The sequence below is a fragment of the Cygnus olor genome, chromosome 3, assembly GCF_009769625.2.
Source record: "Cygnus olor isolate bCygOlo1 chromosome 3, bCygOlo1.pri.v2, whole genome shotgun sequence".
Taxonomy (NCBI): Eukaryota; Metazoa; Chordata; class Aves; order Anseriformes; family Anatidae; genus Cygnus; species Cygnus olor.
In genome coordinates this window covers 25,439,023-25,464,237 of record NC_049171.1, presented here as the reverse complement: position 1 = coordinate 25,464,237, position 25,215 = coordinate 25,439,023, and the positions used below count along the sequence as shown (strand labels likewise).

General features: G+C 40.6%; 1 protein-coding gene across 2 annotated transcripts in view; it reads right to left on the bottom strand.

Annotated features, from left to right (window-relative positions):
- The window catches only part of LRRC1 (leucine rich repeat containing 1), a 71,070-nt gene that overhangs the window by 8,240 nt on the left and 37,615 nt on the right, over nt 1-25,215 (bottom strand). For both annotated transcript variants that reach the window (XM_040553959.1, XM_040553960.1), the window contains exons 5-10: nt 15,263-15,319; nt 13,647-13,710; nt 12,873-12,947; nt 11,073-11,217; nt 8,099-8,217; nt 6,996-7,079 (exon numbers count right to left, since the gene is read on the bottom strand). In XM_040553959.1, coding sequence (XP_040409893.1) covers nt 6,996-7,079; nt 8,099-8,217; nt 11,073-11,217; nt 12,873-12,947; nt 13,647-13,710; nt 15,263-15,319 — 544 coding nt within the window. The remainder of the gene's footprint in view (nt 1-6,995; nt 7,080-8,098; nt 8,218-11,072; nt 11,218-12,872; nt 12,948-13,646; nt 13,711-15,262; nt 15,320-25,215) is intronic.

Genomic DNA, 25,215 nt, shown 5'->3' with positions numbered 1-25,215 from the left:
GAATCAAAGCCCTTAGAAACCAGCGCTCAAACCACAAGCAAACACTTTTTAGTACAAGAATTCTGCTTGTCACTTGAAAGCATGTAAAGATTCTTAAATAATGTGCCTTGACACATTCACAGGATACGGAGTGCCATACAGGAAAAAAAAACAGTACATAAACTGTCTAATTGGTATATCTAGCACAAGGAGTCGTGAAAAGCAAAAGATAAAGTTGTGTGGATGCTGATGAGCTGGCAAGTGATGCCCTAACTGTACACAGTGTTCGCTTTTCTATGAATGAAGTTTGCATTATTCAGTCTTGGAGCATGAAGATCCAAACAATTTAGGCAAACAAACAAAGTAAGCCATGCAACCCTGATGAGACTGAAATTTCTGTTACTTGTGACAATGGAAAAATGCAGCAGTGGAACCAGCCGGCCTGAGTCGTCATGCATTTAAAGCAGTTTAATGAGAGGTAACAGTAGAACCGTGGACTGAATAATACTTACAGGGTTATCAATTTACCTGACCCATAATTTTCCAAGCGGCTAACAATTAAGAAAATACAAAAGATGTTCAATTCATGTTTCTTCATCCATACTGGACAAGAGCATGCCAACAAATGGAGACAGAACATACATTATTCTACTCCTAAACAGGGTTAGGACTCACAAGCTGCTGCTATCTTCAGCTATTTTAAAGTTAATGGATAATTGTTCAAAGTTTGTTTCATTCAGAGGTAGAGTTTTGGTTTTTTTGGTGATTTTTTTTTTTTATTTGAAGAGGGCAGCTGAGGGGCATAACAGATAATACAGAAACCTTTGTATGAAACTTTTTCAAAAACACAGGCAGCATCTAACAAGCAGTTAGCATCAGGCAGGGTATCACAGAGAAAAAAAGGCTGACAGTTAAAAAAAACTAAAATCTTTGTCGTTTCAAAAAAGATTGGACTCGTTCAGCAGTACAGAAAGACATCAGGTCCAACACTTGAAAAACCAAAGTGGTATCATTGAGGCACAACGCACACACCAAACGACAAGCTGAAAGAAACACATCACCGTGACCACTATGAAGTAGTACAATATTGGAACTTTGCTGGTTTGGCTTAAAGTCATCGACTGACAAAGAGCCAGGCACACTCTGCTCATGCTTTCCCTGGGTGTGATCACATGCTTACAACAGACCTCGCCAAACCGTGACGTAGGCACCAAGTACACATTTTGGACCACAAGCCCACTTAACAGTTAAGCACATCGTTCATTTCGAGCACAAGACTTTGCTTAATGGACAAGCATGTGCTTAGTTCTGGGCACGTGAATAATTGCTCCAAAGCCTGGAGGTTTAATAGGCCCTCACATCCTTCTGAGGGGAACTGGACATCAGGAAAATGTCTCAAATGACTTGTGTTTGTCTAAGTCATAACACTTTAAAGAATTGTTGCATTCTAGCCACTTTTGCAAGAGTTATTCACTTGTCTTATCTCACCATCTCCAGAGAACAGTCAATTAAAACTCCAGGTTAAAAACAAAAACAACAAATCAATGGTCAGACTGAATCTAAGGTAGAAAATGATCGTTAATATGAAAGGCTAATTTTGCGATCGTTGATTTTTGAAGTACTGTAAAGTCTCAACAGAACTGCTTATTTGCATCTGGTGGGCTCTCTGCAGAGTATGAGTGTCACTAAGACCTCTGTAGGTTCTACACAAAACTCTACCCTTAGAGAGGCTTTGGTGGTTATGTTGTTCTTCTGTCTCACTCTGACATTCATCTTTCATCAGCTTCTTTGTTCTGGAGAAACAGTAAGACTTGGACGCACACAGAGAACAAGTTAACTTGGCTGCTAAAACTCCCCTCTACGTTCTGAGAACGACCAGCATCCATCACTTCAGCTTCCTGGTTTTTGACATCCACATACCTAGTACCAGTTCATCTTAAACAATCCCCCAGAACTGTAAGTTTAGCACATCACTTCTCTGCTGATGTTGCTGATGACTCCATTTTTCTACTGCAGACAGGTTGCTGTTCTAACACCTGCATCAGTTGCATATTTTTTTTTTATCATATGTCTTTAGCTGCACTTTTCTGTTACGATAACCTTGTGGTTGCCATTTGTTTTTTTCCTGCTGGTGACACCACTGCACCTGAATTGCAGCTTTCTGTAGATAAACCCATGAAGAGTTTACAGGTTCACCTCTGTCTTCCCTTTTAGATCCCTCCTAAGAACTCCCTTTTGGTTCCTCTCGAGCCCAGCTGAGCAGCTACAGCCATTCATCATCACTGACCGAATCTCACTGATTACTATGACACATCCTCATCTTGCTAGTGCTCTAAAACCAAAGCACAGATTAAAGGTGGGAAACTTAAAAGACCTTGAAGTTACTTTAATTGAATAACACCTTTTGGTCTCAGCATCTGTTAACTGCTTAAATGCTATGACTCAATTCTACTGTCCTTTAACAGTTAGACTCTTTCACACGGGTATAAAAAAATATAAAAGATACACCGTTGTGACAAATACTACAATTACATTTTAGTACATGACTAGTTGAGGCCCAGTGACATCTCTTTTATTTAACTCTCAGTACAGCTGACAGCATCAAGACCTCTCACCAGGCTTTTAGAACTCAGATAAATGTACTGGAAATTTAAACACAGTTCCTGTTTTGTTGTAAAACCTTTTCCAGGGTGTCATAACCAAAATTTTGTTTGGATTCAGAGCAAAAAATGTCAGAATTTTCCGTGGCCCCAGATAACATGGATTAATTCTTTAATGGCAAGCACAGGATATATTTAGACATGGAAGAAACTGCCCAATTCACTATAAGTAGCAGTATCAACTATTACTAACTTTAAATTGGCTAGGAGAATCTTCTACAGACACACTTTAGTATCTCCTGCACCACCAGTGAATACTGCACGAGGAGCACAGCAACAGAGCTTCCCTGCCATCTGCTTCACGACAAGTTTTCCTGCATTTTTCCCTAATGCCTTTTTTCTGTTCGAGAAACACATTTACAGAAATGAGGGGAGAGACATAGGAAGTCAAAAACAGAAACAACAGAACAGCCCCAACTTGCTGAAAAAAATAGAAATGTAAAAAGCACAGTTATTGCCAAGGAATCCCTACAGTTTCACCTCCTGTAGTACTAATTCTCAGCCACAATACACCTCAGAGCCAGGAAGGACACATTACCAGATCTCTGCAAGTTGTAGAGACTCATTAATGAAAGCACACGAACTGGAAAACATTCCAAGGAGGTTATTTATGTAAGTGCCAAAATCAACACACCAGTTTCACCAGCGTTCCAGTGCCAGGGTGGGATTTCAATACAAAAGAGTCACCAGGCAGGTCTTTCAAGTAGAAGGGGAAAAACATTTGTAACTACGAACAGGTTTAGACATACTCTGTTCTTGCTGAAGTCTGTTTCACTACTCAGTTCACCGAGAGAGGGATCAAGCTGCAAGATGAGATACTGAAGATGAAATCTGTGACTCAAGCCTTTGTCAGGCGTTCAGCTGTTTCACATTTTTGCCTTATATACCAACACCACATCCAGAAGAACCTTTGAACCAGGAACTTTGAAGGGGTATCGCAAGCGAATTCCTCAATAATCCCAAGTCAAGAAATGTTACACCAAAAGGTGGAGACCGGTTTTACAAGTGTGCACAGAAGCAATCTGACAGTGTAATGGTTTGCCAGGCTGACCCAAAATCTAATCCAAGTAAACTGCTAAAAACGAAGAAAAAAAAAAAGCTAGAATTCATAAGTTATCTCACCAGACTATATTATAATATTACAGCAGGCACACAATTTCTGCCATTATACCTATAAACATTCTCTTTGCTACAGGAACAATTCTGGATGGAACAATAAAGATACCAGTGTGTAAACATGATATCAGTTGCATGCGTTCTTCTCTATAGCGTAAATCTCCACTTTTTCTACATGCATTTTACAAGACCCTGCATCTTTGCCCCCTTTATCCAAGATAAATCAGTAAAACCATGTCCCACACCCATTTTTTATAAGGATAAAGACCACAGCTGCACAGCTGGTCTAGCAGTTCTGTAAAGCTCAGAAAGGAAGAGAGAAAGGAAAAGGGAAAATAGAGGAATATACCAAGCAAGAGTATCTGTAATGCACACTCCACTTTTATACTTGACTCTGCTTCTCTGAAGGGGGAACCAGCATACAACTACTAATACTGATGGACATGTAAAGGTCTGAGACCCCAATCTTCACCACACCATCTCAGGAGACATCTTAAGCAACACACAGCAGGCTGGTGGCTGGCGTGAAGTATTAATTAGTCAGTTTGAGACGGAAATAAATGGTAAGGACAGTATGCTTTCTCACTATCAAGCAGAATGTTCCAAGAAACAAAAAATGGTGGTGTGTTTTTCAGTTTAGGTGCTCTGTCAATGCATTTTGCTTTAGTTTTTTTTTTTTTTTTTTTTTGCAAGTCAGTAATTATGAGAAGGAAAGTAGAAACAGAACTTGCCACCAGAACACCAAATTGTTCCTCCCTGCCACCCAAAGGGAAAAAGATCATTTGCCTCTACCACTGCACCAGCTGTTTATATATGTTGCCATTACTAGCTCGGAATTCAAACCAACTGATGCAGAGGGTGGATACAACTCTCCAGTTAGAGAAGGACTAACTTCCTTTAACAAAAGCAAAACATACTTTAATGAAACATTCTGTTACATGTGATCTCAAAGTGTTTGCTCAAATGAGAAAGACATTTAGGTGTGGAGACCTTTACAGAAAAACAAACAAACAAAAAAACCACAACAATCTATTTCAAAGACGTGGATGCCAAGGAGCTGTTTCCTCTGTTTTTCTGCCAAGCTCGCGGTGAATCACCCCCTCCTATCTCTATTTCATGGACACTCTACAATTTCTCAGCTCATCTCATTCCAGTTACCACCTTTCGTTTCCTCATCAGCCAGCTCCCCCAAACACAGACTTGTCCCCTACTTTATGCCACCCCTTGTGCAAGTGCCCCCTCCCCTTTCTCTCCAATACCAGAAGTCCTGTGTGCAGGAACGGTCTCCACACACATTCCCGTTCTTCACTTCACCCTTCCTTATCCCCACTCCTTCACTGATTGGGCAATGCTTTCTGCCTCTGCCATCCACTTTTGATTCCAAGTCCCCTGTTTCTTGTTCAGCACCAATACCTTCTCTTTCCTGTACCAAACCCTCAATTCTGTTACCTCTCCCAAACAGACATGCCCCATATTTATCCTGTTTTAACTGAGTCTCAATCCAAGCCTCCTCCTCTATTCTTGCCCCTGCTCCTTCCAAGCCACACTTTCTGCCCTAATACACCTTCCCCCTTGCGACAGGCCTAATACACTATCTCCAAGACTCTACAGATACCACCAGTTTCTCTTACACGTTGTCCCCCACAGGATAGCAAGTTCCTCTCCCTGTAGAGCAAATAGATGATATACTGTTTTCCCTGTGATGCTTCACACTCAATGCATCCTAAGTTTCATCAACTCGCTCTGAGTACGCATGCATTATCTGGAAGATTTCCCCTCATCATTAACTAAGAAAAGTGCTTACACACTACGTAACATATTAATGACCAACCACAGCACATCAGTAAAACCTTCCACGCTATAACAGCCCAGTTCTGTTTAAAGCTACACCAGACACAAAATTGTACAAGGCTCAAGCACAGATTGCTTAGGACACTCATGAAATGTATTAAGGTCTTTGTAAAGACATGGAAAGCTTTCTGCTGAATGAGCACAAGATCAAACTGTCATTAGATCCCAACCCAGAAACAGTTTTCCCAAGATCCCGTCGCTTGCTAGCATTTATGCAATCTGTCTGGGTACGCCCTCAGTAATTTTCTCTTTAGAACTAGTAGCACCTCTGCGGAGGAGACACTGTCCTGCCAGGGAAGCTGTAGTACTCACACCTTTCTCCTCCCTCCCTCGCCTCTACTCAAACACACATTTACAAACCAAACCGGAAAGGAACATTAAGGGCTATCGTGTAGCCCCTTCTCTGTAACCAACCCAACGAAGCTCACACCTTGGTCATTGAAGAATTACTTGGACAAAAACAACAGTGAAACAGTAGTGCAAATGGAACTAACTCTCAATCACGTGCTCCAACCTATCACAAGTATGCTGCTTTCTCTTTCAAATATCAATCCTATCTCTTTCCAGAACTTAATGCTGAACTAAACTCATAAGGCCATCATTATTTTTAGTTTCACATCAGAAGTTCTAGCCTCATTTCACTCCATACACTGTTATGATGGACAAGAAGCACTTCAGGGAGCACTTTCAGGTAGCACTTCTTTACTGTGAGAGTGACTGAGATCCAGAGATGTGAAGTTTCCCTCCTCACAGGTCTTCAAGTCTGCTCTAGGTAACTGTGCTTGAGCCATGAGGCTGGACCAGATGACCTCCTGAGGTTCCTTCTAACCTCATCTGTTCTGTGATTCTGTGAAGAAGTCCTAATGATCATAGCTGTAACACTTCAGGTATCAGTGATGCGAGTCCCCATGTTTAAAGGTAAAATTAGTCTGAGATCTCCAAAACCAAGAAGACTGTCAATCATTTTTCAGAATTCGAAACCATCCCTCCACTCCTGCTCACAGGAGTGAGGCTAGGAAGACTCCTGGCAGTGCTTTTATACTACCACTAAACATATCTATGTTTAAGTGTATTCACTCAAACAGAACTTTCAGTCCTCAAATAGTGCTGGACCTGACATCCACATTGGGAATTACCAGTTACAAGTTGATTAGATCTGGGCCTTTTTGTTAAAGTGCAAACACATTTTGCACTTCCAAGCCAACAAATCACCACAGCTACTCTTCAGATTATGCACTGTTCAGAGCTAATGGAGAAGTTTCTAGCTGTGATCTTTCTGGGAAGAATATCCAGTGGTTCAAAGCTGCCTGTTACTTCTTGTAGGCATGTGAAATCAGAGTTTTTTGTTTGTACAATCACATCTATTAAAGTTAATTGCACAAGACTTACCTCTTTGGGCAAAGATGTTAATTTGTTTCTATCGGCATTCAAATTATTCAGCTTCTTTAGTTTCCCGATGCTCTTCGGCAATGTCTGTACCAACAAAAACAAAGTAATAAGCAAATTAATTTTGTAAATTCACAAAGTCAGAACAAAAAGCTTATCTCAATTTAAAAACGAATTAAGAGACTGATTGATTTTCAAAACTGGCACATAGCTATCCCCAGCTATTAACATGCCTTCCAAAGTTGTTCCAAGGTCTTATCTTGCAGAGGAAACATTCAAGAATTTCAGTTTCTAACTCATGAGTGAATTCATGTTATCTCTGCAGTAAGATGACAGATGCACAACAGCTGTTAACAGAAGCATGTATGCAGGATGTCCGTATTACCTAACTTCAGTGTCACTAAATAGCTAACTGAAAGGCAAACCTCCCAGTTAGGTGCTATGAACTGACCTCTGGAGAGGTGTCTTTCCAACAGGCTTAAGCTCCTAATTTCCCCAAGCACCAACGTAACTTAAGAAATGCTCGAAGTCAGATTCTTACAAACAATCCTACTTTCAATTTCAAGCGTCAGCATCATGTGAAGGCAATTTTAAAATAATGGAAGGAAACACCTAGTGGAAAGGAGTCTGAGATTTCATTTTAATTGACCACATGTCATTTGTCATATTTATCTGGCTGGAGTAGAACAGCAGAGCAAGGAACAGTGCAACAGTAGCTCTACAGCACTTGGGGTTTCTATTCAGTTCCAACAAGTCTGATCCAGGTAATGCACAGCAAAAATTGGCAAAAGCACAATGAAGCACAAACTCCACATTAAAAACACAACAAAGTAACTGATACCTGCACTCCAGGTGCTCCAATTCCCTTAGTGATCATGAAAGATTCAAGAGTGAATATGTAATTGCTTAGACCTTTGGTGGGAGAATTTTTACTACACACAACTTGATCTTCAGCATTCATTTAACAGGTTAGAAATTATATGCATCTAAAGAAAGCTTGATACTTAGCAAGTAGTGATGGTGATTCACTTCCAAGCTAAGTGAATCAACACTTCGCAGCAGGTCTTGCTACTGCCAGCAATTTGATCAGTCAAGACCACACTTACCTGCAGTTGGTTTTCTGTTAGAACTAGTTCTGTAAGGCTTTCACAGTCTCCAATTGAATCTGTTAGTTGAATGAGTTTGTTCTGATCAACCTTCAAAATGGATAGTTTCCTCAATTTTCCTGGACAGAAAGAACACCACATTTGTTCGGCTTAGTGACCTCAGATACCCTGCTTTAATTATAGAAAAATCGTTCTGCCGTAAACCTTTCAGAAATTCTTTAACCCAATGAAATATTTTTTTCACGTAATAAAAATTTGAGCAGTGCTTCACTTGGCGCTTGTAATATTTTTGCAAGTTCGTTTATCTTGAATATGAATTCAATGATGTAATAGTCATATTTCAGCATATTAAGTTGTATTAAAATTGCAATCTGAATGGTACTCCATCTAAAGGCAAGGACTAAAAGTCAAGTGTCTTCCCAAAGGCCTATAAACAGGGGAAAAATTTGTTTTCCCCCTCAATTATTCCATGTTTACTAATAAAGGAGTGTTTAGAAGATCACCTGTCTATTCACCCATAATAACAAAGGCTTACACTAAAGCGAATGCCCAAACCCAAACAGAATCAAGTCTTTGTCCTAATATACAACACAGTCAGTCGAACACAAAACCCAAGTTTATTTTTTAGAACAGAGACCAAAGTTCTTTGAAGGTCGTCTCTCCGGGAAGGCCAAAATACTATTTCAGGGCAGAAAGCTCCTTTATGCCAGAATGATCCTTCATGAGCTGTGCAAGGCAGAGCTGACTCAGGCAGAGCCCAGGGCAGAGAATTCAGGAGACATCAGTTGCTGACGCCTCCCTGTTCATCCCCACTGTCCACAATAGTTCCAATAGGACAGCACATCAAACTTGCTGCTGATGTTAAATCATGAAGACACGGCTGATGCACGGAAAGGCAGCCATCTAAAAAGAAAACCTGGAGTCCAGCAAGGTGATACATGGAGCTCTGCACCTGGACAGAATAACCTCTACAGGCTGGGAAGTGACTGGCTGTACAGGAGCCTTGCTGGAAATGACCTGAGGACTACAGCAGACACCAGGATATGGATTAGCAGTGAGATGGCACCAGAAATGAAGTAAAAAGTAAATGGGCTACATTAGGAGGTAATTTCAGCCAGCAGATCAACAGAAGTTACTGTATTCCATCTCCTGGGCACTGTTGAGGCCACAACTGTAAAAGCAGGCTCAGTTTTACATCGCAGTGTGGAGAAGGGGATGGGGGCCCCGCACAAAGCTGCTAAGGCAGCAGGGATACAATGTGAGCTGCGGACGAGGGAGCTGGCTTTGTTTACTCCAGCAAAAAGGCAGCCAAGGAGGCATCAAGGAGCAGCCCACAACTACTCAAGGGACAGGTACAAAGATGACAGAGCCAAACTTTTCTGCAGTGCCAGGTGAGACAGGAATGACCACAAATTCAAGCGTGGGAGGTCTCAGTGGGACATCAGGAGAAGCTTCCTCAGGGGGAGGTGGTGCTGCACTGACACAGGCTGCCCTGGGGGATGCTGGAGCAGCCCTGGTCAGGGGCTTCAGAGACCTGGCAAAACTGCTACAGCTGGTGTGACTTACTGGCAGTGGTCAGAGCCCTGCTCTGAGCAGGAGCCTGCACCAGATGACTTCTCCAGATCCAGCAGTCCAACCAACAGTTCAGCAATCAGCTGAGCTCCTCCCAAAAGCTTCCCCAGAGACCAGCGAGGTTTGCATCAATCACAACGCCAGATTTTCTCAAATTCACTTGACACGTTCCAGTATTACACAAAAAGAGTGAGTAGTGCATCCCTACTCAATTTTCCAAACTCAAGTAACTTATTATAGTCACCTAAGTAGCAAATTTTTTGTGCTTATGACAAAAGCACATTCAAAAAAACATTACAAAACTGACGCAAATGGGGCCTGGCCCTTCACAGTCACCTTCCCCAGCAACAGACCTGCATTTAACAGGGTTCTCAGGAACAGGCAGCTCCTCTTGTCCACCAACTGGTGTTACAGACAAGCTCCCCTCTTGCAAGCTGTGCGCTCTGTACCCTCTCAGAAGATAAAGCACCATTTCTGATGTACAAAACTGTACTGCCAGCTCAGGTCATCAGAAAGGGCTGCTGCAGCCACCTACCAAGCACACACTAATCAACTGTAGGACCCACAATACTCACCCCACACCCCTAGATTTAATTTCTAGAGAAACATTTATCTTTTCTCAGGCTTACACAGCATACAGAGAGAACGGGGAGGTCTGTCCATTCTTTTCCACATTCTCATTTAAACCAAATTCACAAATCCTCCTTCCATTACCTTTTTGAAAAAAGCACCTGGCAAGGAATACTCTTCCAACATGGAACATTCTGGAAAAACAGCTCATGAGCAGTAAAGAAATAATGTGTCACTAACTACTGCATGGGCAAAAATATTTGCCTTTAAAAAGGTACTGGTAATGCTTCAGGAAACATTCCCCAATTACTAAACCTGTTATAAAGGGTCAGGCACAGAAAGGTGGTAATTTGGATCCTCAAGGGTGAAGGCTGAAGCTGAAACAGCCTTTCACTGGGTTCAGTACAGGATTAACCACATTGTTCAGTTCAAGATAATTACACATCCCACTAAAGAGGATGTCTTTTTTGTAGTGATACTGTCAATCAATGTTATCAAGGGACCTACAGCATGTTACAAGCCAGAATTTTACACTGCTGAAGAGTTATGACTGTGACATGACACAGTAGGAACAGAGAGGACATTAACTTTTATTTTGTTCTGGTAGCTATCAGGTGCAGGCCAAAAAAGAATTAAGAGGTACTCATTATGCTGACAATTAAAATGCAAAATTAAGAGAGCTATGTATTTCACACTAAGGAAAAAAAAAAAAAGCTAAGAAAAACTCATCTCTTACACAGAAAGAGAAGACTTCAAAAGACTTAAAAACAAGCAACTTCCAATTTGCAGAGGATTAAATGGTTCTGCATGGCAACATTCACCTTGTACTTACCAATGCCATCAGGTAGGACCTGAATTAAGTTCTGAGAAACAAGCAAGTCTGTTAAAGAAGTCAGACCATTAATTTCTTCAGGAAGGCATTCCAATTTATTTTCAGAAACATCCAGACAAAGCAGGTTTTTCAGGTTTCCTACTTCCTGCGACACAAGATGAAATTTAAGTCGTGTTCAAACATGCAGCAAAGCAATTTGAAAAATGTACTATCACAGTGAAATTCCAGAAAGAAAAGCAATTCTTTGCGTGACCTCTAAGTGCTGAAAAAAGGAGGTAGCTAAATTTTCCATGATAAACCAACCGAGCAATTCAGTTGGGGTTTCTTATTCTAAATATTCCAACTGGCCTCAGTAATCAGACAAGGTATGCGAAGCACACCCAGGCAAGCACCAACCCAAACTGGAGTTTTCTTCAAGTAAAGACTGCAAAGTTGTTTTTTCAGAACTACAGATTATCAACCTCCACATAATTAAAGTCTGCCCCTCCCAATTAACCCTAGGCAAATTCGGATTAGTCTCTCCTGGCTGATACAGCAACATGCCATGACATCTAGGGATTTCCTATCTTCACATCTCCCTGCTGCAACAAATGTAGAAACAGGAATGGGAGTGTTGCTCTAGCAAGCATCTTCCAAGTGACAAGTTACACTGCTTTCATCTACAATTATTAGCGATTACTAAATTTTTACAGTGATAACCTGGCAATTAGCTTAAAAGTCTGACAGAGGAATACCGTTCTCCCTATAAGCTATCAGAGCACCCTCCCTTTCTCCACGTACACACACCCCCCTATACACGTTCTAGAATAGTTCACATTTTATTCATCTAAATCATCTTCAGGGGAACAGAACAGCAGGGGAATGAAGGAGGTTGTCCTTTACTCTTACATATATGCAATTTTCATACAGGGACAGCCTTGATCCTAACTCCCAAGATCACTCCTTCTGTTTATAAAATGTTTGCCTCTCAAGAGAATCTTTCACGTAACACACAGCCCTTATTCCTACAAGTTCATCCTTTGGACATTACACAAAATGCACGGTTATGGCCAGCTTCAATGAAAACAGTTGCTGAAGTCACGCTTGACCTTTTATGAATGATTATCGGTGTTTAAGAACGTGCACTTCAAAATTGTTAGGCCAGGCCAACAACAACAAAGTCACTAACCTATAACCAAATTCCAAGTTACGCTGTTGACAATGAGATCAATACAGCAAATAACAGCAAGCTGCACAAGCAACAGGAGAAAACAGGTTTTGACTTGGCTCTGAAGGAAGAAGAAACCCTTCCACACGTTATCCTTGGTCAGAGGAAGGAGACTTTAGAGTGCTCCGAGATTTAAATGCTAAGGCCCCTCTCCTCCCAACTGATGTCAGATGGGGGATTTGCCTGCACAGATCAAAATTTCTATTCGTGGCAGCAGTTTTATCACTGAAAATTTCAGTTTAGATAGATGTAAAAAAATAATAATAAAAAGTGAAGGTTAGCTCAGCCAATTAGTGGTTCCCTGATCATTGCACCGGGATTGTGAACAGAGGATGTGTCATTCTATAAACAGAACAAAGTGTCTATTATCAAACAACTCCTTTGTCGAAACATCTAAAAGAAAGTGTCTGACAGCACAGTATCATGTATAATCCTTTAAAGAGGAAGAGAAAACCCTTAAACATCCAAAACCAAACCCAGACAAAGTGAACTGCGAAAACAAGTCAATTTTAGATTGTCTCCCTTTAGGTATAAAAGACAAGGTTTTCTTTTAAAAACATCTTCGATACAATATCGTTAGAGCCCATCTTTACCTGAGGTATTTCAGCTAATTGGTTTCCATCCAACCAGAGGTCTTTAAGATTGAAAAGTGCACCAATTGTTTCCGGCTATAACACAAAAAGTAATAATGTCAAACAACATGGGACTTTTAACCAAACAGCCATCCCATAATTACAGTTTGGGTAAACCAATCCTTACTACACACACTACAGCCCAATGCAGCAAGAGTGACTGGAAGCATTTGGGGAACTCCACCAGACAAATTACCTGCCATAGCTTAACAAATTGCATGCAAACTCTTCATCTACTGCAAATCCAACATTTGACTGAGTCAGCTTAAAGGAGGTGACGTATTTTCTGGTAGACCTGTCTGCCACAATTTAAGACACTGAAACCCCAAAGTTTGCCTCTGCCCTATCCCAGAGATTCCCACTCCCCCCCCGGAAATATAGCAGAGCATTTATCTGTGCTCCCCCCTTCCAGTTTCCAACAAATGTTCATGTGTTCACTTCAACTGCAAGTGCAGTTTGCGCCCTTCCACGCTTTCATTTTTTCCATTGAAAAAGTCTATGGAGCGCTCATTTTCTAGAGAACAGGTGCAGAAATTGTTCAGGCAAAGTAATATTCCACTGAACAAGATGCAGCAGATATGGGAAGGTCTATCTCACTGCCAAAATTTATCTGCACATATAGAAAGACTCTCCCCTCCACATATTCTTCTCAGTTTCGGACATCCCATGGCCTGTTTAATTTAAATTACGCGTGAAACAAGACCAATGTGCACTTTCAGTGGCATGTTCTCTTACCAAGTGATAAAGTTCATTGTTTCCTAAATCAAGTTCTTCTAGTCGCTGCAGCTGGGCAAGCGATCTGTGAGATAAGTCAAAACAAAACCGCATCAGACTAAACCAACAGAAACCAAACGTATTTGAATGAGCTCATTTTACTGAAACTCATATTTCAAATTACAACACATTGTAGGCAGACAGTTATTTTACCGGGCATGGACCACTTAGAGAAATATCTTACTTAAAAAATAATTTGGTTTGTCAGCATAATCATATGCCTTTGAAACATAAAACATAGTACAGGCAACCAAATCATTATCCTTGATTTTATCTATCAGTCTTTGGGGTGGACAATGCCATATAGTTTAATACAGTTGGTTAGATTTCTTTTTAGGGAGCATTTACAGTTACACAACTGAATAGAAATCCCACATAGTGGCCACATGTGACAGTACCTAAACCCCAAAAGGATGTAAAAGAGGTTTTCTGAACACAAACAGACACAGAGAACATGAATAGATCCTTTCCTACTTCAAAAGCATTCTTCTTCTGTAGAGCTTTTGCTTACCTGCTCCAAAGCTGCAGTAGCACGAAAACCAGAGAGCTGTCAGTTACATTACTGACACACCAAATTTTCCATCCAGTAGCAATAAAATTGCCAACATTTACGATAGGTTAATTCTGACACTGAATGGAGAAACCGAGCTAGCAATTCATAACTTCTGATCATTGACATTTAAAGTTCCTTGTGGTTCACGGCTATAAACAACTGCAACAGAGATACTGGGGAGATTGACAGGACAAAAGGGACCCATATGTAACTAGGGAACAGATTCTGATTAAAATAGCTTACATATATTACATTATACTCTAGATGATTTAAAAAAGCTGAACAGAATTCATGGGAGCTCCTGCAAGAAGCAGCCAGGCAGTGAAGAAAGGAAACTACTTCACTACAGAAATAAAAAGCTTCTTCCAAGCAGCCAAAATGGATCCCCAAACTGTAACTGATTAATTTTAAATAACTGATTAATCTTATGAAAGAGCACCAACTCCTCAACCACAATGCAGACAGTATAGAGACATCTAGATTTTTTTCCCCAAAAACCACTGGGGGCGGAGTCGGACTTCAGACATCAGTAGGCCTGTTTTTTCATAAAGGCTTTGATCTCCAGGTTTTTGAAGCTTTTGTTTACTCAAGTCCCCAAATGAATGCTTATTTAAATTTCATGAAGGTCCATACAGCAATTCAGAATTGAAAACTCTGAGATCCCATTATCCTGCTTTCACAGTTATGAAATTTCAGCATGGGAGCAATCCAAACTACCCCTCCCACTGCTGATGCATTAGTTCAACGCATGCAGGAAGAAATGTTTGGTGTTGCTGTATTTTAGACAGAATAGTTACAGAGAGAAGAAACAATCTACACAGACTGCAGGTGCCTGCAACTAATCAATTACAGCTAGAAAGAATGGATGTAACTAAGTGTTATTAAAACAAAGCTGTATCCCATAAACGTTGTCAGTCTGCACTGAGTATTTTTTCTAGCTGTCATTCAGTTTCAGACGTTAGCAAATTTTTAGAATAAGAACATTTTACACTAAACATAATCAAACATTCAAAATGTCACTTACTCAGGTAAATATGTCAGCAAATTTTCTCTAAGTTCCAGTGAAGCCAGGTTATAAAGACTAAAAAATAAAATAAAAAACACATTTTAATGCAGTCTTTCTTTTTATATTCTACGCTTTCAGAAAAAAAAAAAAAAAACAGTGTTTACATAGTTTAAAACAAAAATCTGCTGTGAGCTGTTTGGTTTTTAACTCGATCAGACCGTCATGTGAAGTGAAGCATACCAAGAGGGGAAGTCTTCGCTTGTTTTTCTGCAATACTTCAAAATACTAAAGCTAGAAAGTAAACAGACAAAAGACAATTTTCCACTTGTCAAAAGGCCGATAGTTGCAAATTACTAAACGGAGCATATGCATGACACGAATTTACGTCTTTGCTTTCAGAATCTGTCACGGGCTACAGAAGTTGGAGAGCATCAGGTAAACTCATCATCACTGCTCTAACTACAGCACGCTCATTAACGTAAGTGACATTATGCTCCTAAGCAGCTCACTACTCCATATCCCAGGCTTTTACTAACATCACCATAGCAACATTCAGATTTTTCAGGGTTTTATTTATGACTAAATGGAACACAAGGAGTCAGACATTATCCCAACACTATAATCTGCTCTAATCCTTCAGCGTCCTAGGGAAAAAGACAAATCAGATATGGTGACTACAAATAAGCAGTTCCCTACAACAGAATATGTTCTGCCTTGGTGTGCAGGGGAGGGGGACGATGTCTTGTGCCTTAAATAATATCTAGATGAACATAAAAACAATTCCACCAAATTTGAAACACCTGTTAAATTCAAAGCCAAAATGTTTTTGTTTGTATGCCTCAGAAAAACAAAAACATGCATTAAGGCCACATAAAATTGGAATTTTGTTTCCACTTCAAACAATACCAACATACTGAATCACTCAATCACTAGTTAGCTCTAGTAGAAAAGCAGCCGATACCCTGAATAAAACTGAAGAAAAACCTTCATTTTCTGACTCCAACGCAGCTATATAAGCAGGGAAGGGAACATAATCAATGTAATGAGCTATGAAAAGGGACAGAGATTTTTCACAAATTGAATTTGGATGGTGTCCGAAAAAAAAAAAAAAAAACACACACCTTACTTCAAGCACCAATTTTGCACTGCATTCAGAAAACACTGAATGAAACCACAAAGGAGCTTTGATTACATCCTGAACAGCCCTCCCCAGCTTTTAAAATGAGCAAATTTTACCCAAAGGACTCTGTGTTCCTCCAGAAGAAAAACAGTTAAAATGCACCATATGGGTGAAAGCATTTAAGTCGAAGCTTATTACAAAATCAATTAAAAGTGAGAATAACTCAACTACTGCCATTCAAACTCATTTGACAGAAACTAGGTAGCAAGGAAGCCATCTCTCCAGTGACACGAGATAGGGCTCTCACATAAAAATTTTAACCTTATAAAACGTGAGGGAGGATGGGACACATACCTGACATCCTTGCATAAACCAAACTAGTGGAGGGGGAGAGGGAAGCAGCGACGGAGAACCATTTTTCTCCACAGGTTTCATAATGTGGGTCTGCTCTTACCACCACTTCCAGATTTCAACAACAATTTGCTTTACAGGTTTCCCTTCCAGAAATCTATTCCAATAGATTCCAATTCCTTCAGATTTTGCTCTCTCTTCAAGCTTGTATTAGGTCGGTCCCACGAACCACTTTTATCAAGAGAATACAAAAAGGATGCACACACCACCAAGCTGCAAGTAATCTCATGTTTACAAAGCATCCTTCATCTACTTATCTCCCTCCCCATCACACTGAAGTGTCGATGAGTAAAATGGTGCAATCTCTTAATTTCTCTTCTTACATCAGACACCACTTCGGCTGTGGTTAAACAGAAATCTTTGTCAGCAAAACCACGTTCAACAGCAAGAACCTGGGAGCCACCTCCTCAGCCTGTCTCACTGTATCATTAAACTGGGACAGGGCAGTGAATCGGCTCAGGAAATTGATCCTCCTTAAAAATAACCCAGCAAAAAAGAATAATACAGATCCCTAATCCAACGTACTATAAATCCCCTTAAACACCTGGGTCAGTACAGCTGCCAGAAAGGTGCAAGGAGGGCATCTGTGCTGCCTCAGCCAGCAGTACCGTGGTAGTCCCTGGGTAGCTGTGGCCCTGCAGATCCCTGCTGATAGCTGGATTTGCACCCAGCTGCTGATCGCGTGCTTTACAGCAACTGTGGCTGACCACAGGTCGAGGTTAGACTTCTTATGGGAATCCACTACCTGTGGGATTGTGTCTTCATGCCCAGTGACACAGCTTTCTAGATGAGAACTTCTTTATGCTACAGCTGTTCTTACTCCGAGTGTGCTTACAATTACAACTTCACCCGGGAACAAAATACACTTCCCTCCACCCCTTTAATCTATCCTTTGTACTCCTTCCAGGTTCTCAAGTCCAGTCCAAACACAATATAAGCAGACCCCAATAGGCAAAATGAAGTCTTGTAAAATAGAGACTAAGGCTACAAAGTTTACATCAGCAAAGCTGTTCCATTAGACTGAACTATTATGATTAAGGTGGATCCTTCCAAAACACGAGGCCAGAAAATATGAAGAAACTCATTAGCCTTAAATTTCTACAAGTTATAGGATCCGCTCCCAGCAAGCCTATATTGCGATTGCAATTTTAAAATTCCATGGGAAAACATTTAGAGTATAAAATAGCAGGCAAAAATGGACAAGGCCTGCTGACGTACCGGAGCACCGATCTGACACATTACAGAGCAGAGATCTAGCTCTTCCTTATACTTACCAAGGGGTTCTTAGTACATTATATGTTCACTAACACTTTCCCACTGTTAAGTTATGCAAACAGACAGGATTTTTAGCCATTTGCTATTGTTCAAATACGTTTTCTGATTTAATAACACATTCTTTCTGGAAAGTGTAGTTGTTCCTCTTCTCAGATACAAACAGATTTTTCACAGTATAGTAAATGAAAATTTTTTTCTTTTCCCTCTGCCATTAATTTTGTGGATGCACTGTTAATAAAGAGTCTTTCTGAAGATTTTCAAAGGAACTAAAAGAAGCAATACCTTAACAGTTCCAGAATCTTTCCCTATTCCTAGCTTCAATCTAGGAGAGAAATAACAGTCACTATGTTTTTTTGTTGTTGTTGCAATCTGTAAAACACAAAGGCGATGTAGCCTGCTAGGGCAGGAGACACAGTTCTGGCAGCAGCTGCTCACCAACCGCATTTAGAAATACAAACACGCTGGAGAGCATTGCAGACTGCTCTAGAACAAGGCGACAAACAGTCCTCTCCCCCTGCAAAATCAGAAAATGTACAAACAAAATGTCATCTGCACTCTAAAGGGGGGGGGGGAAACGGAGTGCTTGTCCAAGGCTACTATTGTAAGAAGCTACGAAACTTGTAAAAGCATTAATATTGTAATCATTCTCACCACAAAAGCTACCACACACACTGAATGCTGAGCATGTGCGTGAAATTACTGAGCGCAAGGCAACAGCAAAACCAGCCAGAGGATCCAGTAATTGAAATAATTACCAAGTTTTCCATTTTAGCATTCCAGACGATTTCGGGTTTAAGGGTGGAACCAAGCAGAATCTAAAGGTATGACATGGCTAAAAATGCCACTTTCAGTACAAACCAGGTAAGTTTATTCAGTGCTGTACTTAAAGTAACTTTAGGTACTGGTGTTCATCACGAGAGCTGGAAGAATGAAAAGAAGAAATGTGAAAAAGCAATAATTGAGAACAAAACTACGAGGAATAAAGTAGTCTGTAAATGCTGGAAACATCTTTCCTGAGCACACCTGCCAGGATTTCGGAGAGAAACTCACAACCTAACATGTTCAACAGAAAAGGATGCACCTAGGGAACTCTGCGAATACTCCTTTATGTCAACTACAGCATCCCTTCCAAAATAAAGAGAACAGTGGAATGAGCCACTAACACTGGAATTAAAGCACGGTTTTGTTCTTCCAAAGCAAGGCTATTTTTACTTGGATTAATTCAAAAAAAAAAAAGCCTCAGTAGCAACATATCCTACAAAACAACCATTTCAGAAGCAGATAGATGACTGCGGACAACAACAACGCACTGCAGTAAGCAAAGTACTATCAACTGCAGTTACAAAAAATAGAACACCATAGAAAAAAGACAGACACATTCCCTAATTACCTTGGATGAAATCGCATCTTTTTCAGTGTATCCTATATGTTAGATATTCTGTATTGTAAAGTTATAAAAGACAAAGCTGAGAAGAGTTATGCTGGTGCTTTAACACCATAGACAGCCGTATCATTCTCCTACTTAAGACAACAGAAAGTCAGCCCTAAGACAACATTATCTGCCCCAATTTATCTCACCCCTTGCCACAACAGGACTAGAACTGCTCAAGCCCTTGGGTACACCAGCAAAGGCTTCTGAGGAAAGAAAGGGGAAGCAGTGACACTCATAGTATTTTCTTATGAAAAAGAAGTGGAAAAAAATAGAAAGGTGGAAAAAGCTGGGAGAAAATGAAAATGCAGGATGAAAGGACTAATACGAAAGCTAATGTTCTTAATAAAAAACCTGAACAACAGCCATCTCATTTCATTAGCAGAAGCCTCAAGTATTTCAATCCTATGTGAGGAGCACGACACAGTTGAGCACATAGGAAAAGTCAGACATTGGGAAATAATGGAGCAAAATCGCATGAGATGAAGATATAAAGTACTTGCAGAAATGCAAGGCCCCATTTGCACCTTTCTAACAGGCTTCAGCTGGTTGTTGAAATGCAAAATCCTCAACGCAGTTTTGGTAGCAGCAACCTATAAAGAACGACCTTTTCCTCACATTAAGATTGCAAAGAGAAGCAAAAGACAAGCAAGTTGGCATGGTCCTTGTATTTATATGGAACAAAGGCAAGTCCTACGCAGTAAGGATGGTTCTGGGCACAGAAAGAGTCACCAAAGGGCCTACAATAAGCAAGGTCCATTATGCTGACAGGAAAAGGAGGAGTGGCGATCTGGGAGATGCTTTGAGCTCTGTTATCTTTAATAAACTCTGTAGCCTAACACATCACAGGCAGTAAGAGGAATGGTTTCATTCTAGACTTCAGAAACAGTACGATTTCAGAATTAATCTGTCGCAATACTCAAGGCATTCAGAAAGAGTTGGGAGAAGATGCAGATGAAGAAACTATGAATTTCTTCTCTGAAAGCAGTAGTACCATACAGGTGGTTATTTTATCTGGGAATGATTTCTAAGAATATGCAGAAAACTCTGCTTTTCAGAGGCTAAGGTAAGAAACACAGTAAAGACTTGGTATTTGGTCTGGTATTACATTTTTTTAATGCAGCTACCGCCATGGCTACAGAACACAGTGTAAGGACACAGCATGCAAAAGTGTGACAACTTCTGCTTTCTGGCTATTTCCACCGATTCCAAAGGCTTTCAGCCCACTGGGCCAGCACCTAAAGGTTACTGTTACCTTGATAAGGTCCTGCCCCTGCACCTCTACACAGCACATACATTTTGAAACATCCAGCAGGACACTGGAGTAGGAAGGAAAGGCGTGTAAACTTGGCAAATCAATTTCCTTTTTTGAGCAGATAAGGAGTAAGCCAGTCTTCCTGCCTGACAAGGGTCTTCTTCCAAGAGACGAGAGGGTAACTGGTACTCTGGCAACGGGAAACAAGATGCATGAAACGAGGTGCACTGAGATACACTGCAGCCCATTCCCATGTCCAAAGGGGACACGCACAGCCCTGCCCCAGGACACGCCGGTTACGTGACTCGTCACTCACCTGACAGGATCCCATTCAGCTACTCCCATCCCACGAGGCTTCTGGCTGCAGCCTGACAGTTCACTCAGAAGCTGACTTTTAGCTGTGTTTTTTCCCAGGGAAACGACGGGGTTAATCAGGCGCTAGCCAGCTCTCAAGTACAGCTTACACCTCCGGGACAGGCCCCTGTCCTAGGTCACTCCCTGAAGAAGTCTCCTTCACTCGCCCCCTCTTCCTATGAGGGCTGCAGAAGCCTGGCAAGACCAAACTCCAAACTCCAGCACCTAAATTATTCACTGAAACTCAGGGGGTTTCTTGAGCTTAAGGACATTTCCAACACAAGAGAAGCAATACTACCTCTGTAGGGAATTATTACGCCTCTCAAATTCCCTAAGTTTCCACTAACACGTAACCATGCACCTCCCAGTGCATGTTTTACCCCCCTTGTTTAGAAAGCTAAAAACACTATATACTTATTTTCCTTCCAGCTACTGCTTAATACTGACATAATTAGACAAAGTTATCATGAAAGAACCTTAAAATTTATAACCATTGTATGGTAACCTACAGATAGTACAGAACTGCAGCTAGTTTCCTTTCTAGCTTAAGCTTAAAGTTGTTTTTTTTTTCCCCTCCAAATATTAGTTTAACCAGTGTCTCACCTCCTTGTTTGGTTCCCCTTCAGTTACAGAAACCTGCTGTACAGCGTGAACGACAAAGAATTTTTGCAAGACTAATCCAACAGAATTTAAAGAGAGACCTTAGGCCCACATCATGCAATAAGGGAGAGTGCTTTTTGCAAAGTCTTAGTTACTGAATCCTACAAACTCCTAGGTGAGCCAGAAACTACAGCATGAATTTATTTCCTAAATGAGGGCACTTATCCTTTCAAAACATGCTATATTCACACACACGAGGTCCTACTCTTTTACCTCTGAATATAAGTGCTGCTATAAAAATAACTGCAAAGCAAGGTAGCTAGATTTCGTTTTGAGGAAGCTGTTATTACGTCTCCTCCTCAGCAGGCCTGAGGACCACTCTTCCAAAAGTCACCTTTGGGACCATTCACCCCCCTCCCCTCTAAAGGCAAACCAACTTGAAGCAACTTGCATCTAAGCTCAACACTATTTTTTCCTCTTAAGTTTACATGCATAATATACAAGGGAAAGGCAAGTGAAGTTGGTTTCTGTTTCCCCCTCGTCAAGGGTGAACTTATGAAGGGCTGCCAGAGCTTCCTTGGAAAACCAATTTTAAGTAGGCACAAAAGAAAGTAAAGTTGATTATTTTGTCGTCCTAGACTTAAACAGGAAAGACATTGAAAGCCAGAGGAAGAGCATTTGAATCATTAGTTACTTGTATCAAACTGTTGATACAATTAATTGGCTCGTAAAAGAGCTACAGGTCTGCCACAAGGGAAAAAAGAAAGATAGAAACATATCTGTATCTTATCAGCCACTAACTGGAGGAAAGACTAAACAGACAATTCAGTACAAGTCGCATCCAAATTTTAGAAAAGGAGCAAAGTAGTACAGCTTATGACCAAGAAGCTCCTTAAATCTGTAACAGAGGTAGTCTAAGCTGCTAACTAGGAATAGTTTTCTACATAAGCTTGTTTTCCAAGATGCTGTATTCAGTTCTCTCTCACACACAGCAGCGAGCATGGTCCAAAAGACAGACAGGGAAACTGAACTCAGTCTGACCTTCAAAAGGGATCATTAACAGATAAGAGAGATTTGTAATTACAGTACAGCCTGTTCAGTTTTGAATGCTTTCTTCAATTTGCTTATATAGATTACTGAAACAATTTGGGGAAGCTAAGCCAATTCACTATTACAACAAGATTTCATTTTCAAAATCTCTTCCTTTCCACTCATGCAACATTAGTTTCCCACTACTTAACCAAAATTGTGTATTTTTATTTACAAAAAATAATTGCTAAATATATGTTAAGTGCTTCTTCCTTGTACAGCATACAAGATGCAACTTCTCTTATTTAGAGGCCAGATGGTACCACACTCACTATTCCATTGTTCCTGAAATAAACTTTCGAGTTCCTTAACGTTCAGTTTTGCCATTTAGCAAACAGTTGTGATTAACGCCAAACACTCCACCTACTCAAACTGTAAATATTACTTGTCATGCTAAATTCAGAGTGAGAACTTCTAATACTATATATAGTCAGCCTAGTCAGGCCAACTACAAATAGTTCTTCTATGTGTTCGCAAGATAAGCCTCCCGACTTCTGTTATCATGTAAGACCATATTATGCTAAACCTTAATATTGTCTTGTTCCAGACAACTTCTAGAGCTTTTCACACTCTGTGCAATGCTGCCAGATGTACAGTCTACACTTGTGACGTTCTAGCATACACTAAGAAAAATACAGCCAAAGACTGGCCCAGGAATCCATTAGGAAAATAAGGATACTATTCTGATCTGCTTCTGGACCATCTGCATTAAGAGTACTGTCCCTGCCTTTGAAGACCTTGTATTCTCCTGCTACTCCTATTCAGACCAACATTAAAGATTCTGAATTCAGAAGTTGCTGAAAACTTCTAAACGTCTAGAATTAAGAACATATATATTAAAAGACCATGCTCAGCAATTTTATTTCCCTAACATGAAATCTCTGGATACTTGTGGTTCTGTGACTCTTGAAAAGCACACCTATAACACATCTAACATTTGTTCTGCTCTCTCCATTATGTTCATTTGCATTATGAAACGCATATGCTAGCTGCAGACATCAAGAGGAAAACTTCTCTGCTTACCTGGTAATTCCCTCTCAGTAGTAAGGCCCTCAGATCCACTCAGCCCGCTTGCAAGCTTGGGGATAAACCAGACTCTTCAGTCATTGGCATCAGAAGAATATCCCTCCCGTCTAAAGAAACTCTCACCTCCCCATTTCAAAGGTTTCTAAAGCCAACATGAAGCTACTCTACTTTCTTGCATCACAGACTGTACAGTTCTCTGAAGAAAGGGCTGCAAATCACGGGGACGCTACAAATCATGTCTTTGTCTTTTTCAGACACGGGCAAGACAGCTGAAAAAAATGGTGAAAGCTAAAGATTGGATAAGAGAGAGATGTTTTGTATACTGATGGGCAGCAGGCCTTAAATCATAATTTAAGCACAATAGTAAAGCTACGCACTTTGCTTCTGCCAGTAAAGAAAGTTGTACTTTCTGATTTTGCTGTCCCCACACAGTTTGACAAAACTAAGTCCTTTCAGCATGAAATTAATACTTGAATGTTTTTTTGGTTAGTGCAGATTCCTTCCGAAGCACACATCTGAAAATCCAATGCTAGATTAAACATCAGATACTCACAAAGTACTTAAAACTAGATATTTGGACTTCACTCAGGCCAAAGAGCCATAAATAAACAAATATACAATGGTGACACAATCTGTCTTCTTTCTAGAGGTCAAACCATGAGAGCACAGCATGAATCTCTAAGTCCCCAAACCTTTGTTGGCAAAAAGCCAACATCACTCTGTAGGATGCGGGGAACTAACCCCAAAGCCAACACTACTGAATGAACACGTAAGGACAGAACGTGCTCAGGACAGACGTGCACCTGATTATCCGTATCACTGTAAGGCATGCCCCAGGAAGGCCTACATGCAGGTACAAAGAAACACCCTGATTTTTGAATTTCAGGAAAAAGTTATGCCCCTGTGTTCTGGATGCTAAGTAAGGAGCTATTGAAGAAAAAACCCCGGAAGCAAATGGAAATTCCTAAATGCTACCCATGGTGGGAGGAACAGACTACACCTGCTCGTCAGACAGCTCTGCATTCACAATCCTGGTGCTGCAGAATAGGCAGGGAAATTAGACTTGCTTCATTAGGCTGAGAAACACTGAAAAAGACACTCCCACTAACAGCTTAAATTGTATAACCTGTTTCTCTGAATGGTTCAACTAGATAACAGGACAACTCCTATTCCTATTCAACTAATTATTAGCGTAAATATCTCACACGCATTAGCATTCACTGTTCTACTCCACACCATGAGTTAAAAGACCGCAGAGAAACACTAAAAAAATAGCATTGGTAATATTAAAATATCTAGTGTGTTACCAACTCCCAAAGCAGAGCACAGCAAAAAGATCTGTGACACGCTAAAATTACAGACAAGGCACGGGCTTAAAAAAAGAAATGTTTTTATCTGACAAGGGAAAACTT